General features: G+C 41.5%; 1 protein-coding gene across 9 annotated transcripts in view; it reads left to right on the top strand.

Moving 5' to 3' along the window:
* Positions 1–15,559, top strand: part of TP63 (tumor protein p63) — a 218,388-nt gene that overhangs the window by 198,406 nt on the left and 4,423 nt on the right. For 8 of the 9 annotated variants that reach the window (XM_038583684.1, XM_038583683.1, XM_038583685.1 and 5 more), the window contains 3 exons: positions 10,142–10,299; positions 12,463–12,607; positions 13,921–14,014. In XM_038583684.1, the coding sequence (XP_038439612.1) occupies positions 10,142–10,299; positions 12,463–12,607; positions 13,921–14,014 (397 nt within the window). Of the gene's footprint in view, positions 1–2,679; positions 4,095–10,141; positions 10,300–12,462; positions 12,608–13,920; positions 14,015–15,559 lie in introns of those variants that run through there. The other variant, XM_038583691.1, reaches the window with a different exon arrangement.

Here is a 15,559-nt window from a genome sequence, read left to right on the forward strand (position 1 = left end):
ATCATTTGAAAAGAATAAATCAGCTTGGAAAATGCCTATAATAGCCTGTGATTTCCTTTCCAAAAATATAGACCAATTTTATGCTGGTAAGGGATCAATTTTGTGCTTTTCTTTTTAGTAGAGGAAAAATTAGTGGGAAGGAAATACACAGTTTCTACTAAGCGGCAATAAAATATTTTCAGTTGAATTACTTCTATTAGTTTCTTGCTGTGTGTTTTCTCTCTGCTTGCTTTTTATTTGTGCATGGTTTTCCTTTTGCAAAAATCCCTTCAGCTACCTTCATGATCATAGGCTTTATGGAGGATAAGTTGCACATTGAGTTTTCGTGAATCAAATTGTTATAGATATAAGGAGGCTTTATACCATTTACCAAGAAATTTGAGTTTAGTTGATTTGCTCACATTGGAATAAACATCTGGAGTTATGTTTCTGGAGTCAGAATCTAGTGAGAGGACAAACTAGACCCACTCTTAACATTAGACTCCTTGCCTTCACATTTTCAAGGGACATTGGCTCTTAAGACAATTTTACAGAAGCTGCTTGAGAACTTTTTAGCAATCTTTTGATGTGCGCACTTTGGACCTAGAGTATTACTTTTTCATTTTCTCCTGTAGTTTATCCTCCTTCTTGGCTTCCATTCTAATCTCAGGCCAATATCCTTTTGTTAAAATTTTACTTAGTCTAACTCTTATTTTCCCCTGGAAAATTATTTTTTTAGTTTCTACCGGATGGATTTATTTGAATCGTAACACAAATATGTGACATCCTAAGAGTCCCCTAATGTTTCCTAAGGGTGTCCTTGATTATCCCTTGACGATTGTAGATGATCAGTAATGCAGGTCAGAGAATACTGGAGTAGAATGGGATCTTCAGGGTCATAGTTCTAATCTCATCATACCATAGCTAGGGAAATGGAGACCCAGTGAATAACACCTGTGATTTCATGGTCAGCTCATAATAAAGCTACGATGACAGTCAGATTTGGAAGACACAGCTCTTTGCAATGCTTTGTCTGCTTCATTAGTTAAGAAACTTATAGTAGTAAAACTAAAGCAAGCATCTGTGGTCACTTTTAGGTCTCTTGTATCAGTTGGTATTTATCCTTTCAGTATGAAGTCTTATCTCTTTAAGCTCTTTTGGCTATGACTTTCTCCAAGAATATCGATAACATTCCCTCAGATTGCATAGCTGAGGGGGAAGCTAGCAGTATTTTTGGCTTTATCAATATGGGAGAGAGAGAGAGAATACACAAATCTCTATCTCATCAATAGGTGTAGTTTAGACCATATTTCTAAGTTTGATTTAGAAATCATTCACATGTCCAGAGTATTAGTTTGAAATTGCCAGTCTCATAGATGAAAATAGGTGGATATTGACAGTTTCATTTGGTTCAACCTTATAGGTCAAGGGACCTGCACAGCTTTTATAGTTTACACAGCGTTACTTTCTGAATTTCACAGCTGTGTTAGACAGTTGTTAGGGCAGAGAGTTATTAGCTTTGAATTGGTAATGAGGAAAAAACTCAGACTAATTAAATTCAGGTAGATTAAATCACTTTTCTAGGTTGTCATATCTCATTGCACTACAAATCTCACCTCTAGGTCTCAGTGTTTGAACCCCTATGGTCCATATACTCTTATCATAACGAAAACATGATTTCTGCATGTTGTCTCATTCAGCCCCTTGCTCCAGGAGAGGCCTCAAAGTATAACATCCAAACAAGAAGTCCAAGCTATAGTTTTTTACCTGAGAATAAATTGCTTCCCTGCTAATTTGTATGCTGGCACATTCTTTAAGATGATCTCAGTCCTTGCTGGTGAGGATGGTTGACTGAATTCCAGCCCTAAGCAGGTAAAAATGGCTTTGTTCCTTTGCAAGGAATAACCAAATGTGACTCAAAAGCCATCTGGGAAATAATTCCCAAACAGATCATGGGGTTGTGCAATCTTTAGCAAAATAAAAGGATTTGTTCCTGGCATCCTTGTGGCATAATTGATTTCTTAATTATGTAAAAGTTGCTTTCATGAGTTTGATATGTGCATTTGTAGGCCAAGTTTGTGACTGAAAGGATTAAGGTATTTATCCATCTCATTCTGGGCACATACAAAATGCTCATTAAAGGTTCTTTACAAGTGGGTGATGATGCAGCCCCCAGATTGATAAGATCATATTTCTTCATGCTTCATAGTTAGGCTAGACAGGAACAATAATGAGGTGTCATAATTGGGCCGATGACATTTTCCCAAAGATTAAAATTAATTCTTGTCTCTGCATTATTTTTCAATTCATTGAGTCCAATGTGCCAAACACTTTACTAAGTACCATGACCTACCCTGACACAGCAGTCCTCAACTGAATCACTTGTGGAACTGGTTAAAACTATATTTGCTTGGGCCCCAGCCTGGTCTGAGGGATCTAGGATTTTTTCAAAGTTACACAGGTGATTCTGATTTTCTGGTTAACTACCACTGCCTTCTCTCATTTCATAAAAATCTTGAGAAGTCCTCTCTGAGAAATTTTAAAGGAGGATGATGAGGAAGAAGCAGAAACAGCTTTCTAGGCATTCTCTTCTGTCTTTCTGTGATCATGAAGGTAGGAGGGCGTTTCTGTATTCAGTTGATGTGGATATATGAAGTCCAAAGCCTTCACCTCTCCTTTTTCTCTGGTTCCTCTCTGCAGTCTCCTTTCAGCCTGCTTCAGGAATGAGCTTCTGGAGTCCCGGAGAGAAACCCCGAAACAGTCTGACGTCTTCTTTAGACATTCCAGCCCTCCAAACCGATCAGTGTACCCGTAGAGCCCCGTATCTGTATTTTGAGTGTGTGTTTCTTATGTTCCCATGTACGTATGTGTGCGCGCGTGTGCGTGTGTGTCGAGCCCTCGTAAGCAGGACTTGAAGACACTTTGGCTCAGAGACCCCACTGCTTGAAGGCACACAGCCACTAGTAAGAAAATCTTTTGAAGGGACTCAAAACTTACAAGAAAGGACATTTTCTGCAGATTCTGCATCCTTAGATCTAGCACTGGGCAGTCAGGAACCCCTGTGTTTGTCCGTGAGCTTTTGTGTTTTTTCTTAGAAGGGAGGGGCTCAGGTTGGAAAGAGGGGCATTACGATGGTTAGTGGAACCCTTTTCTGTTACTTTCTGTTGTGTTTCTAAAACTCATAAAGAAGCTTTTTGAGCAGGTCTCAAACTTAAAATGTCTTTTTAAGAAAAGGAAAAAAAAGTTGTTATTGTCTGTGCATAAGAAAATTGTAGGCGATTAAGAGCCTCAGGCCATTTTAATGCTGGTCATGCAATAATATTGCAAATAGTAACACACTAAGGTGTCAAGTATACTGCTGGGCAGAGAGACGATAATTACTGTAAGTAGCCAATGTGGGGAGATGGTTCTTTTCTTCTTTTTGAGAATTTGCATTATCAGTCTCCTCCCCTCATATGTAGATAGAAAGTTCATGAACACTGTGTCAGATCCTACCACTGCCACCTTGTTGGCATCTGATATGATGGTCTTCCTTGCTTACAGAAACCCTGGAGCCCTACCCCCAAAGCTGTTGTCTAGACCCCAAGGCAGATAAACCTATTTTGTCATTTTAATAGAAGGGTAAAACCACCCCTGTAATATTGTTCCAGGCAGTTATAGACCATTTTTCAATGGCCAAAATGGAGTTCAAAGTCCTTTCCACCAAATCTATGACTAATTTGTTTATTGGGGCCCCTATATCTCAGTCCTTACATATAACTAGCTATATTGCTGGCACTGTTCACACTCCTTTGTCCACGACACTTACATTTGATTTAAGTGGTTTCCAAGCAGACACACGTTAAAATCAACACTGCTGGTCTGAAACTTAAAGATGGAAAGAGTAGCTGATTTTTTTTTTTCCTCAAAGAGTTTAGAGAATCTATTTCTTTCCATTTTAAAAATGTATTTAAAAGTCATTGTATGAAGACTTTAAAAATCTTCCCCTATGTCTCCCCACACCAGATCACCGGCCCTTTATTCTGTGTTATCACAGCAATGATTTCTTGTTTTTGAGGCTGTTGCTTTATGGATGTGTGATTTTAATTTTCAATAAACTTTTGCATCTTGGTTCATCTTGCAGTTTTTCTTTTCTGTCTCTCTTCCTTTTTTTTTTAATTCCTTAAATACTAGAATATTTACATTTGAGTGCTTGCTGTACCACGTGGAAGTCTAAAGAACAAGAATAATGAATAGTCACTGGTTCTGTCTCCACTTCTGTCAGTATTTGGTGTTTTTACTTAAGATGCTCTGAATTAAGGTCATCAGTCCTAAAAATACATTTCAGTGCCTACACCAACTTGAAATATATTTTAGCCCCATGGGTGTTTGATTTCATCATAAGGAGTCAGGCACTATGGTATCATTTGTCCACGTCTCTGAACAAGTCTCAAGCTATAACTTAGGTTGCCAAACTTAAATCAAATCCAGGTTTACTAAATTATTTGGCTTCTGTGATGTAGGCATTAGCTAATATTCATCCAGAAATATGTAATGGAACCAACTGTCCATTTTTTAAAAAATTACACTATGTTCTGATCTTTGAGTAACTGTTTTTAAATGCTTCAAAAACCATTGTTTCTGAATAAAAATAATTAATGTAATAGCTTTAAAAATACTTAATAAAAATATTTTTATATTTGAGATAAAAGCATATTAGTAAAATCAGATAAGCTCGTTATATTGGCAAGGTATTTTCAATAAGGGTAACAACTTTCTAATCGTCTTTCAAGGGGTTCACAAATCCCTAAAAGGGTTAGTGAATATGTTTAGTTTTTTTAACATTTGCCTTTTCTGTCACAAGTTTTTTTCTTTCACCCCATTTTTATGTAAGTTTTTAATAGTGACATATAAATTAATATATTTGAACTAATGGAAAATATTTTATAATTATAGTTGATCTATCTAGAGAATCAATGATGCCTTTTTATTTAAAAAGCAAGATTACCCAGCTAGAGAGTAAGGTTACAGGCAGGACAGTAGTGGACAAAATTTTGAGGAGGAACACCACCTTTTCTGAAGTTACATGGCTTCCCTTTTTTTGACCTTTCTCATATAGGTGTTTTGCTTTATCTACAGTATCACTTTCCCTCCTCAGATTCTGCACTCCAGAAATAGTTTACTGAGATAGATTTACCCTGGGGTATCACCAGTTCTACTAAAGAGTTACTTTTTAACTAGCAATGGGAGACTTAAGGAAAAAATAAAATAAAAGAAGAAGAATCCTTTTCTTGAATTATAGGTATCATCAGCAAGTCAGAGATGACGACTTTGAATTTGTGTCTTTTCAAGCATTTGGACTCTCTGTCACATAAATAGTCACTAGGCTTGGATTCAGGAAAACTATTTTTTAATCCTGGATGATCTAAATGTCACTTATAGCTCTGAGATACTGAATTTTATTCTAAGCAATCTACACAGAAGACTGAGTCATTAGAATTAAGAATTGGGACTTGACTTTTTCAGGATTTCTCTTCAAAACTAGAAATACATGAAGTATACCTTTCTATATTTCTGTTATGTTGGATTCCTGGAAAAATCTAGTACTCCTCTAGAGAAAACAGTCTGAACTGACACCTGGTTGTTTTTCTGAGGATAGTTATATTCTCACTTTTTTCAGTTTTGGGGTGTGTGTGTGTGTTGGGGAATAGTGGGTAAAAAACTCATAGTGCTACAGGTCCTGTTGTCCTTGAACACTTTTTCCTTCTCTTCAAATTCCCCAGTAATCTTTAGGATTGTACATTCAAGAACTATAACATAACATTATATGTGTAAAGAGGGAAAAAAGGTGGTTTTTCAAGGCCTTTAAATTGGTCACAGATTTATTCAGCTTCGCTCCTTTTTCTGTGGTACATAGAGCTTATCAGAATGCTCTTTGTATTTCAGACATTGCAAGCTGAATAATAAACAGACTGGCCTGACCATGCTCCCTGTGTCTTTAACCCTCTCTTCCACATTAAATGAGAGGCATTCAGAATTTTTTACTTGTTTGCACTCTCTTGTCCCCTTTCATCCACTCAACCTAAATCCTGGATTTGTTCAAGTGAGAATCCTTGCCACTTCCTTCTGTTAATTGTTTAACTGATGCCTCTCATCCCCTTGACCAAACACTAGAGTATGAAACATTTGATCCTGCAGGGTAAAAGTTAAATGAACCATTGTTTCTTGAGCATCTATAAATTATACGACAACGTCCAGGGCTCTTACGTAATCTAATTTAATCATTTTTTTCCATAAAGAATGAAATATCATTTAAGTTTTTATTTTTAAATTATTTTTACAAATCCATTATTTTTTAAATTGAAGTATAGTTCACATACAATATTATATTATTCCAGGTGTACAATACAGTGATTTGACATTTATATACACTACAGAATGCTCACCGTGTTAAGTGTGGTCACCATCTGTCACCATACAGAGTTATTACTGTATTATTGACTCTATTCCCTATGCTGTACTTTACATCCCTGAGACATTTATTTTATAACTGGAAGCTTGTAACTTTTAATCTCCTTCACCTACTTAGCTCATCCCTTCAACCTTCCTCCCCTCTGACAGCCACCAGGTGGTTCTCTGTATTTATGGACTTATTTTTGTTTTGTTTCATTTGTTCATTAATTTTACTTTTAGGTTCCACATATAGGTAAAATCATGCAATATTTTTTTTTTCTATCTGACCTATTTCACCCTACATAATACCCTCTAGGTCCATTCATTTTGTCACAAATGGCAAGATCTCATTCTTTTTATGGCTGAGTAATATTCTATTATATAGATAAATAGATAGAGTTATCTATACATACATCACATCTTTATCCATTCACATTTCAGTGGACACTTCAGTTGTTTCTGTATCATTTCCATATTATTTCATGCTAGTCTTCATAGCACCTTTTCTAGAATAAGTATAATATCTGATCTACAGATTAAGGAAATGAGACTCCAGAGACTGTACATAACATCCGAAGTCAATTATTTTATGCCAGATCAATTAATTTGTGTAAGTTAGAACCTAAACATCTAAACCTGGATGTTTTGGTTGACTCCAGAATTCATGTTCCTTCTTTGTTCATCTGTGGTTTTTGAGCTAACTTCCTAAACTAGTTAAAGCTGCTCATAATAGTGACCTAATAAAATGGTAAAAAATAAAGACCCACAAAAACAAAACAGAGAAGGGATGTTTAGGATTTGGAAGAAGGAGGGCAGCCCCAGTGGCTCAGCGGTTTGGTGCCGCCTTCAGCCCAGGGTGGGATCCTGGAGACCTAAGATTGAGTCCCATGTCGGGCTCCCTGCATGGAGCCTGCTTCTCCCTCTACCTGTGTCTCTGCCTCTTTCTCTCACTCTATGTCTCTCATGAATGAATAAATAAAACCTTAAAAAATATTAAAAATGATTTGGAAGCAGGAATGTATTATAATAAAGAGTCCGGGAAAATGCAAAGCTTTCAAACATATTTTTATTTTCCTAATGATGGACATCAGTGGTTCAAGCAGTGCTTCCATTAGCTCTTGATTGCATTTGACTGATTTTGGGGAATGAGAGAGAAAGAGGTCCCTTTAGGTTATAGAAGACCAACCTGTCTCTGGTGTCTGAATACCCTGGCATCTTAGGTACTTTGTTGTGGGCAAAGAGAAGAAGTACCTGGCAAAGCAACTCTTGGCTGCCTTATCCCGTGCTTTTCCGTACTTCTCTAAGACCATTTGGATTTACAAATGTTCCTCAGTATATCCAAAGTGCTGACTCTTAATGCAAGGCTTCCATGCAGGGATGGAGTGGATTCGATGATAGTTGGGGAGGCTGCCTTCGCTATAGCCCTTGCCCCAACTATACATTGGTCATCTACATTCCTCTTACCACTTCACCCATTTGTTAAAAAAAAATTATTTATTTATTCACGAGAGACACAGAAAGAGAGGCAGAGACACAGGCAGAGAGGGAGGAGAAGCAGGCTCCATGCAAGGAGCCTGATGCGGGACTTGATCCCAGGAATACAGGATCATGCCCTGAGCCAAAGGCAGACGCTCAACCGCTGAACCACCCAGGTGTCCCATGTCTCGATTCTGTAACTCACTGCACACTACTGTCTTATTTCTGGGAAGTTGCCATAGAATAAAAGAAAGAAAGTCTTGGACTAGGAGCCAAGAGACCTTTCAACTCATCATTTACTAGTATGGATTTATGTACATTTGTTTTTAGGACCTTATGTTTTACACCTATGTAAAACAGACGTAATAATTGCTGTTCATCTCTGCCCGCCACACTATGTTCTCCTCCATAGGGATGTGGCAATCACTCAGAAAATGGATAAAGGAGAACTTAGTAATCTGAAGTGTCTTGAACTGGGAGGACTTACTATATAAACACCTGTTTATATGATATGGACCTATAATTTTGTGAGTTCTTAAAAAAAGTCTAAAGAGAAAAATCAATGCCCTCCTACCTTAAAATCAGTAATTGTAAAATGCAGCTGAATTGTTAATTGTACATCAACTGTCATACTTATTTATGCAAATGTGTACGCAGCATATTGTTTGAATTCCTCTAGCTGTGGCTCTCCAGTGATAAGGAATGGAGCCTTCCCTGTTTTGTGTAATTATGGAGAATGCAGAGCGGCAGCTTCAAAGCCCAAGTGTAGTCCTATTGTAGCCTTCAAATGCTAGAGCCACCTTTTATTATTCTTTCAGACATTACTATATTATGTTTGTCTGGAACCTGGGTCCATTTAAACAGCCCTCAAAATTTTGTATTTTATAGATCTGTAATAAAACTCAGAAAACTTTATTTTTCCTCTGTCCACTACTACAAATATGGCTGCAGAGAGGAAAGATACAGAAAATAATGCATTTTATTGGACGATTGTAAAAGGGGGGAATGTTTCTCACCATGAGTTAGAAACAGGCTCAAGCCCAGTCTTCATTCTGTGGTCACAGCAATTATTCACTACAAATTCCATATAGTCTATAAAGTTCTTCATCTTCTCCTTTCCAGTTCTCTCGATACCCTACAAGGTAGGTTGGATTGTTATCCCCATGTACCCACTAGTCTATGAACATCTCACAGATGGGACTGTTTCCTACCAGCTTTTCTACCTCTAACATCCAGCTCTATATGTATTTAGTTCATATGGCTTTCCTGTGAGAAAACAAATGCAAAGATGTTTCGTGGCCCACCCAGGGAACAATGGTTTCTAATATCTGCTAGAGAGAGTCTTAAACTTTGATTTTCTAATGCTCTCTCCTACTATGATTATAGTAGAAATTACTGGTTCTACAATCAGAGGAAAAGTGAGGGATAGAAGTTGAGTAGGGAATATTGTATGTAATATAATGCATCATATGACCAACCAATCCCAGTAAATTTCCAAATTGAAGTTATGCTGAACAGATTTTTTTTTTCCCTTTGTCTCCCAGGAGACTTGTCAAAAGTCAATAGAATAGTTGTCTGGGCTCCAGGCTTCTCCTGTGTGGAGAGGCTGTTGGCCTCCCCGTGGGTTCTCTCGTGGCCTGTGAACATCTAAGCTGAGAAAGCACGTTTCTGCAATGGGGCCCTCCGTGTGACAGCTGGTTGTGCTGCCAAAATTCCTCGTGTGATTGGCTTTGCCCTTATTTTTTGCCTCTTCCAAATGGCCCAGGAGGCTGCAAATGAAAGGGCCTCAGCTGCAGTTTGAAATTGGCATCTGCATGTCTTTCATAAGCCTGTGGGTCTTCACCAAGTTCTTTTCCCTTATTGATTTTCAAGCTTGTTTGACTTGCAGGGCAAGAGAGGAGAAAGGGATGGAGGAAAAAAAATAGAGAGGCAGAAACAAGATGCAATTACACCCCCCCTCTCCAAAAAAAAAACCAGAGATTCTTTAGGAAAACATTCAACTTTGTACTCCATACATGCAGGAAAAAAAAAATATGATTTGATGATAGCCTTGCAATCCCTTTCTCATTAAAAAGAAAAAATAAATACGTTCTCAGGTGGAGACACAAATAACTTCTTGTGGTAGGGCTCTGAGGAGTATTTTTGCAAGCGTATAGAGTTCAAGGCCCAGCTTCATCTGAGGCCTGTGGAGTCTGACCAGTCCCACCTCATCAGTGTCACACGCTCACCATCCTTCCCGTGTCTGTGTTCCTAGGACCTCGATGCAGTCTCAGTCTACGTACGGCAACAGCTCCCCACCTCTGAACAAAATGAACAGCATGAACAAGCTGCCGTCCGTGAGCCAGCTGATCAACCCGCAGCAGCGCAACGCGCTCACTCCCACCACCATCCCCGACGGCATGGGAGCCAACAGTAAGAGCGCCTCCCTTTTGCTGCTCCTTGGGGGTCCTGGGGGCTGGCGCCGGGGAAGACCCTGCTCCGGGTTGGGGGACAGGCTTGCTCCTGGGCCCAGGAGGGGCGCAGTGGGACAGAGCAGATCACAGCCAAGGGGCGTGAGTTTCTCACGAGGAACATTCTGTTACTTTTGAAGTGTGCAATTCGTGACAAAGCACAGAGGTAGAGGTAGAGGAGGGAAGAGGATCCGTGTGACAGCCACGGTCCACTTTCTGTCAACCTGGACAGGGGCCCACCGGCTCCCTCCTTTGAGAAAGCAAAAAGGGGGTATACCCAGCAGGTGGGAGGCTGCATGGTGTGGTAGGCCTCAGAGTCCAGAGCCATAGACGGCAGTCTGGACTCCGTGGCAGTATGAGCTGTGCGATGGTGGGCAGTGGGCAGTGGGCAGGTCCCCTCTGTGCTCTCCTGCTCCGTTTCCCTTCACAAGATTACCGCGCTGCACGTTGAACATCTTACGGTTCTGTGTCCCTGTGATCTTGGCCTTCTCAGCTTGTCTGCTCCGCCCGCATACAGTCAGTTAGGAGCTGGCCTAGAGGAGGGCGTCCCCCTTTCACTTATTCACGCGCAGATTCCTCGCATCAACTAAGCATAAGAGGCTACTGTGAGAATCGGGCCTCCAGATGGATGACGATTGCTGTATAGCTTTGCTGTAAATAGAATTAGCTTATCTGCTGGAACAAAATCTAGCAGAGTGGCTGCCCAAACTAGAGAAAGACAAAAGGAGGTAAAAGTGCAGGAGGATGTCGAAAACCCTCAGGGATGCAGAACCCAAGCACTGCCCTCAGAAAACAAGGCCTCGGTCTTGTCCTTTGAAATCCTTGATTATTCTGATCAAGCCTTTTAACGTGCATTTCAGTATTGTCTCGAAGAGACTAAGGGGTCTTGTTTTTGTTTTAAGAAGTTAGGGAAGCAGGATTGTGACACTATGGTCTGATGGCAAACATTCAGATTCACATGAGATAGAGTGTATGCGGTACAGTTGCCTGGTCTGGCAACAAAGACTTGAGAGCCAGACTGCTCTCTGACTAGTGATCAATGCATCCTAAGGCTCAAATCCTCACCCTTTGACAGGCCTGTTGCTTTGATAGTAAAAGGAAAAAGCACCATGTGTGTTTTTACTTTATTTTCTTCCTTGTGACATCTTAGAGTCCTCTTGTTCCTTCACATTTGTGTAACTTACAGTTTGCCTGCTTCTCCTCATTGACACTTCACAATTTGTCTTTGATATCCGCCAGCAAAGTCAGAGGGAAAACTGATGAGATGCGATAATCCCATGCTCCCAACAGGCTGGCCTATTAGTGGCAGAGGCCTTTCCTCTTTGGCATATGAGTATTTGCTAAAATAAAAGCAAATTGCATTAACCTTTTTGTAGATATGTACCTTTGCTCTTTTGTTGACCCAAAGACAAAATTTGTTTTGTAAATATTATCAGTAGTAAGCTTTTCTTCTCGATAGGTAAATGTTTCCAGTTCGTAGTTTAGTAAAAAATCAATCCATGTTGCTGTGTCCCTGACTACAATTCAGAAATGGGCCATAAGAAAGAGCTGGAATCTTTCATTTCATCCCTCCTTATTAGGCCTATGGTTCTTGAATATTGCAAAAAATCCTCCTGTCCCCAGACAAATATTCTAGATGTCACTCTCTCATTCACAGATCTCCACGTGCGTTCACTGCACCTCAGTTTACCGAGCATATGATCTGTGCCAGGCACTGTGCTAGAGTTTGTGGGGATCGGAGAAGTGTACAAGGTTTAATCTCCGTGCTTGAGGAATTAGCCCAATGAGAGAGACAGAGATATAGCCCATGAAGGCAAATGCAAAGAGGAATATGTTAACATCAGGAGTAATGAGCAGTTAGAGCAATAGAAGCAGGGAGAGAAGCAGGGGGAGATTGTCCCAAGAGAACATGCAAAGGTCGCAAAGTGTGGAATTAGTCTGGAGTTTGGTGACTGTTCTGTTGGATGAGAGGTAGGGTGAGTGACGGGGTGCAATGAGAGAGAAGGCGGAACAGGAAGGCTGGTGAATGAGGCCCTTGGTAATGTTAAACCAGGCAAGATGGACCACTGGGAAGCTGGTGCTGATGACGGCAGTAACCCTCTCTGTTCCTCCTGCTTCTGTTCAGTTCCTATGATGGGCACCCACATGCCAATGGCTGGAGACATGAATGGACTCAGCCCCACCCAGGCCCTCCCTCCCCCACTCTCCATGCCATCCACCTCCCACTGCACTCCCCCACCTCCGTACCCCACAGATTGCAGCCTTGTCAGGTGAGTCCACGACATGTGCCCTTGGGGGCCTGGCCTAAGCAACTCTGGGTGGCGGAGGGTGGACACTGTCAGAGCTCATGATGCAGTTGGGAGAAAAGAAAACAGCCCTTCCCATGGTGGAAGTTCAGCACTGCTACCTCTGATCTGTGGAGCGGTCAGCGGTGTTTGAGGAAAACACTGTGATCCTCATGGGAAAAAAAGTGAAAATGCGAGTTGATAGGCATATCATTTTTCATGCCTGTTTCCCCCATCTTCACTTACCCCGTCCTCCTCCCTCAGAGTGTTACATGGTCAGTATGGCCTTCAAATTGGTGCTCAGGGCTGGGGTTCCCAGAAGGGCAGTAAACTTGCTATCTTGCTCCCTTTCCCGTTCTCCAGGACTCATAGCTCTCAGCCACCGTGGCCTCGTGACATGGGAAGGGGATGTGCATAAACAAGTTCTAGTGTTTGCAAAAACCACGGGGACTTTCAAGAACCTGATGGCCGCTGCTGCTTTGCCATAGGCCAAGTAGGCACGCTCCAGGCAGGGGGGTTCACACAGCCAGAAGAAAGAAATACAGGAAGCCTGGGAGATCTTTTCCCACAGAGGCAAGAGCGGGTGCCACATCTCACGCCTAGTGTGCATCGCCTGCCCCTGCTTCGTGTGCAGAATGATCCTTTCATTGGGCTGCTGGAACAATGTGTGTTGATCCCCGTGTGACTGATGCGCCGTACACGGCAGCATCAGTCAGAGAGATGGCAAAGCGCATGGCTTGTGCCGCCCAGCCTGGGGCTCTGTGATGGTGCCAGCTCCTAAAAGGAGGGGTCTGGATTCTGCGTAGGACCTAAATCAGAAAGCACTAACGACTTCATACCATAGTGGCCTCCAGTGTTTCTTAGCCATGTGGACCATTCTCAGGAACCCCCAATGCAAAGCAATTCAAGTACAGGTGCTCTTTTGGAAGTGAAGAGGCAGGAGGCAAGAGCGCTGGGAACCTGACCACTGGACTCCTTCCTTTCACCCCCTGCAATGGCTCCTAAGGCACTTACCCGTTTAAACCCCTAAAATTCCACCAATCACTATTTATTTGGAAATCGCTGCTCTGCACGAATCCTTGTAGTTGATTTTGATATCTATAGACCTCAAGTTCAAGCCACTAACCATCCCCAAACCTCCAATCCAAGGCCCACATAAGATTTATCTCATCTGCCCCTAGTCTCTCCTGTAGGGCATCCCAGGGCAAAATGTTGGGTTTTTCCTTTATCTCGCCAATGCAGTTGGGGTGAACTTTCTTTTTCTGTTTCCTCCTTCCTCTTCCCTCCTCCCTCTGCAGTTTCTTAGCGAGGTTGGGCTGTTCATCATGTCTGGACTATTTCACGACCCAGGGGCTGACCACCATCTATCAGATTGAGCATTACTCCATGGATGTAAGTAATTGTTAGACTTTTCTCTTGAGTTTTATTTCTTCCTTTTCTCCCTCTGGTGACATCCACCCAGTAGTTCAGTTCCCCCTGGTTTTAACATTTGTTTTTAATCATACCCTCAATCTTCAATTTTGGTGGAAACCATGACCAGATTAGAAAGATTCCCAGGCCTCAACCTACATACATGAGGAGCATAGCAACCAGTCCCTCTGCTCAGCAGGTCAGCCAACACTTGTCTGTTGCATGAATGCTCTATTCAGAGTGGGAAAGAGGAAATCCAGTTCCCGCCTCCATGAAATTTATAACCTCTGAAGAACTCAGAGAACTTTTTAGATGGTTCTCATTAATCTGTGTGAGACTAGAAGGAAGCAAGTGATAGTATTCTCACTTTAAAACATGGAGAGACCACAGCAGAATTATTCACATGATGAGTTGAGGACAGAACCGGAATAGAGCCCTGAAGTGGAAGCTTCTGGTCTTTAACTCTATTAACTGGCTTCTTCTACCTTTCTTTAAAGTCAGACCTTAAGGAGGATTCAGCTATTCCTCTCAGAACCATGTGTTCATTTATTTTCAATTCTATCAGAAGAGGGCCAAGTCATCCCTGACCATTGAGCAAGATCACTGGTCGTGGTTCAAGTCCCATCCATGCTTTTTAGTAATAATGAGACCTTGGGGTTATCCTTTTGCCTGACTCAGCCTCAGTTTATCAAATTGGGCTCAGTATCACTCCCTCTGGCTTTGATGTGCTTGGTCTTTTGGAGCAAGCTGGAGAGAAGGGAACTTTTTCTTCCTTCCTTCACCGCTTCTTGAACTGCTCACATGGGAGCTTGTATTGTTCTGGTTTATAGCAATCTGATTTTCCTTCCAGGCTGCTCTTCATGCTGCTCTCTTTGGGGTTTACTATCCTCTTTTCCAGCTTCCAGAGGGCCCTTTGGACTGGTGGAAGAAGATACTGTCTGCCTCTGCTGCTGCTTCTCTAGTTGGGATCTCTTCTTTCCCCTCCTTGAGCACCGATGCTAGAGATGCCCCTGCAGCATGAGAATGCCCCAGCCCCATGATGACAAGTATATGCCATACTGCCCCTATGCCCTCCTCCCCCCGCCCCCAAAATCACCCTGGCTGCTGCTCCTGATGGAATAAATTATAAGTGAAAACTATAGAGAAAACCTTAAGAGTAAGTTTCAGGAGGTTTCAGTTTACAATAATTTCCATCCATTGAATAGAACAGAGTTGCCCTGTGCTTGACAGTCCTACATGATAGAACAGGGAATTTATCCCTTCCCTATATTTTTAGAATTATGCCTTCCATTTGCTGACTGTCCCCACTGGGGGTATGTCAGGATGCTCCCTTGGCTATTAGGATCTGGAGATGTCCTCCATAAGTCCCCCTCTGCTGGTGTTGGCTAGGTCTTGTGCCAGGGTCTGGGCCACAGCTTCCTCACCTGTCAGTTATAAGTTCAGATCTATCCAGAGAATCATGCAGCTAGATGAAGGGCAGTTTACAGAGTTCTGGACTTATTGAGAGTTTCAGAAGCATAGTTATGC

This window comes from Canis lupus, chromosome 34, assembly GCF_011100685.1.
Source record: "Canis lupus familiaris isolate Mischka breed German Shepherd chromosome 34, alternate assembly UU_Cfam_GSD_1.0, whole genome shotgun sequence".
NCBI classification, from domain to species: domain Eukaryota; kingdom Metazoa; phylum Chordata; class Mammalia; order Carnivora; family Canidae; genus Canis; species Canis lupus.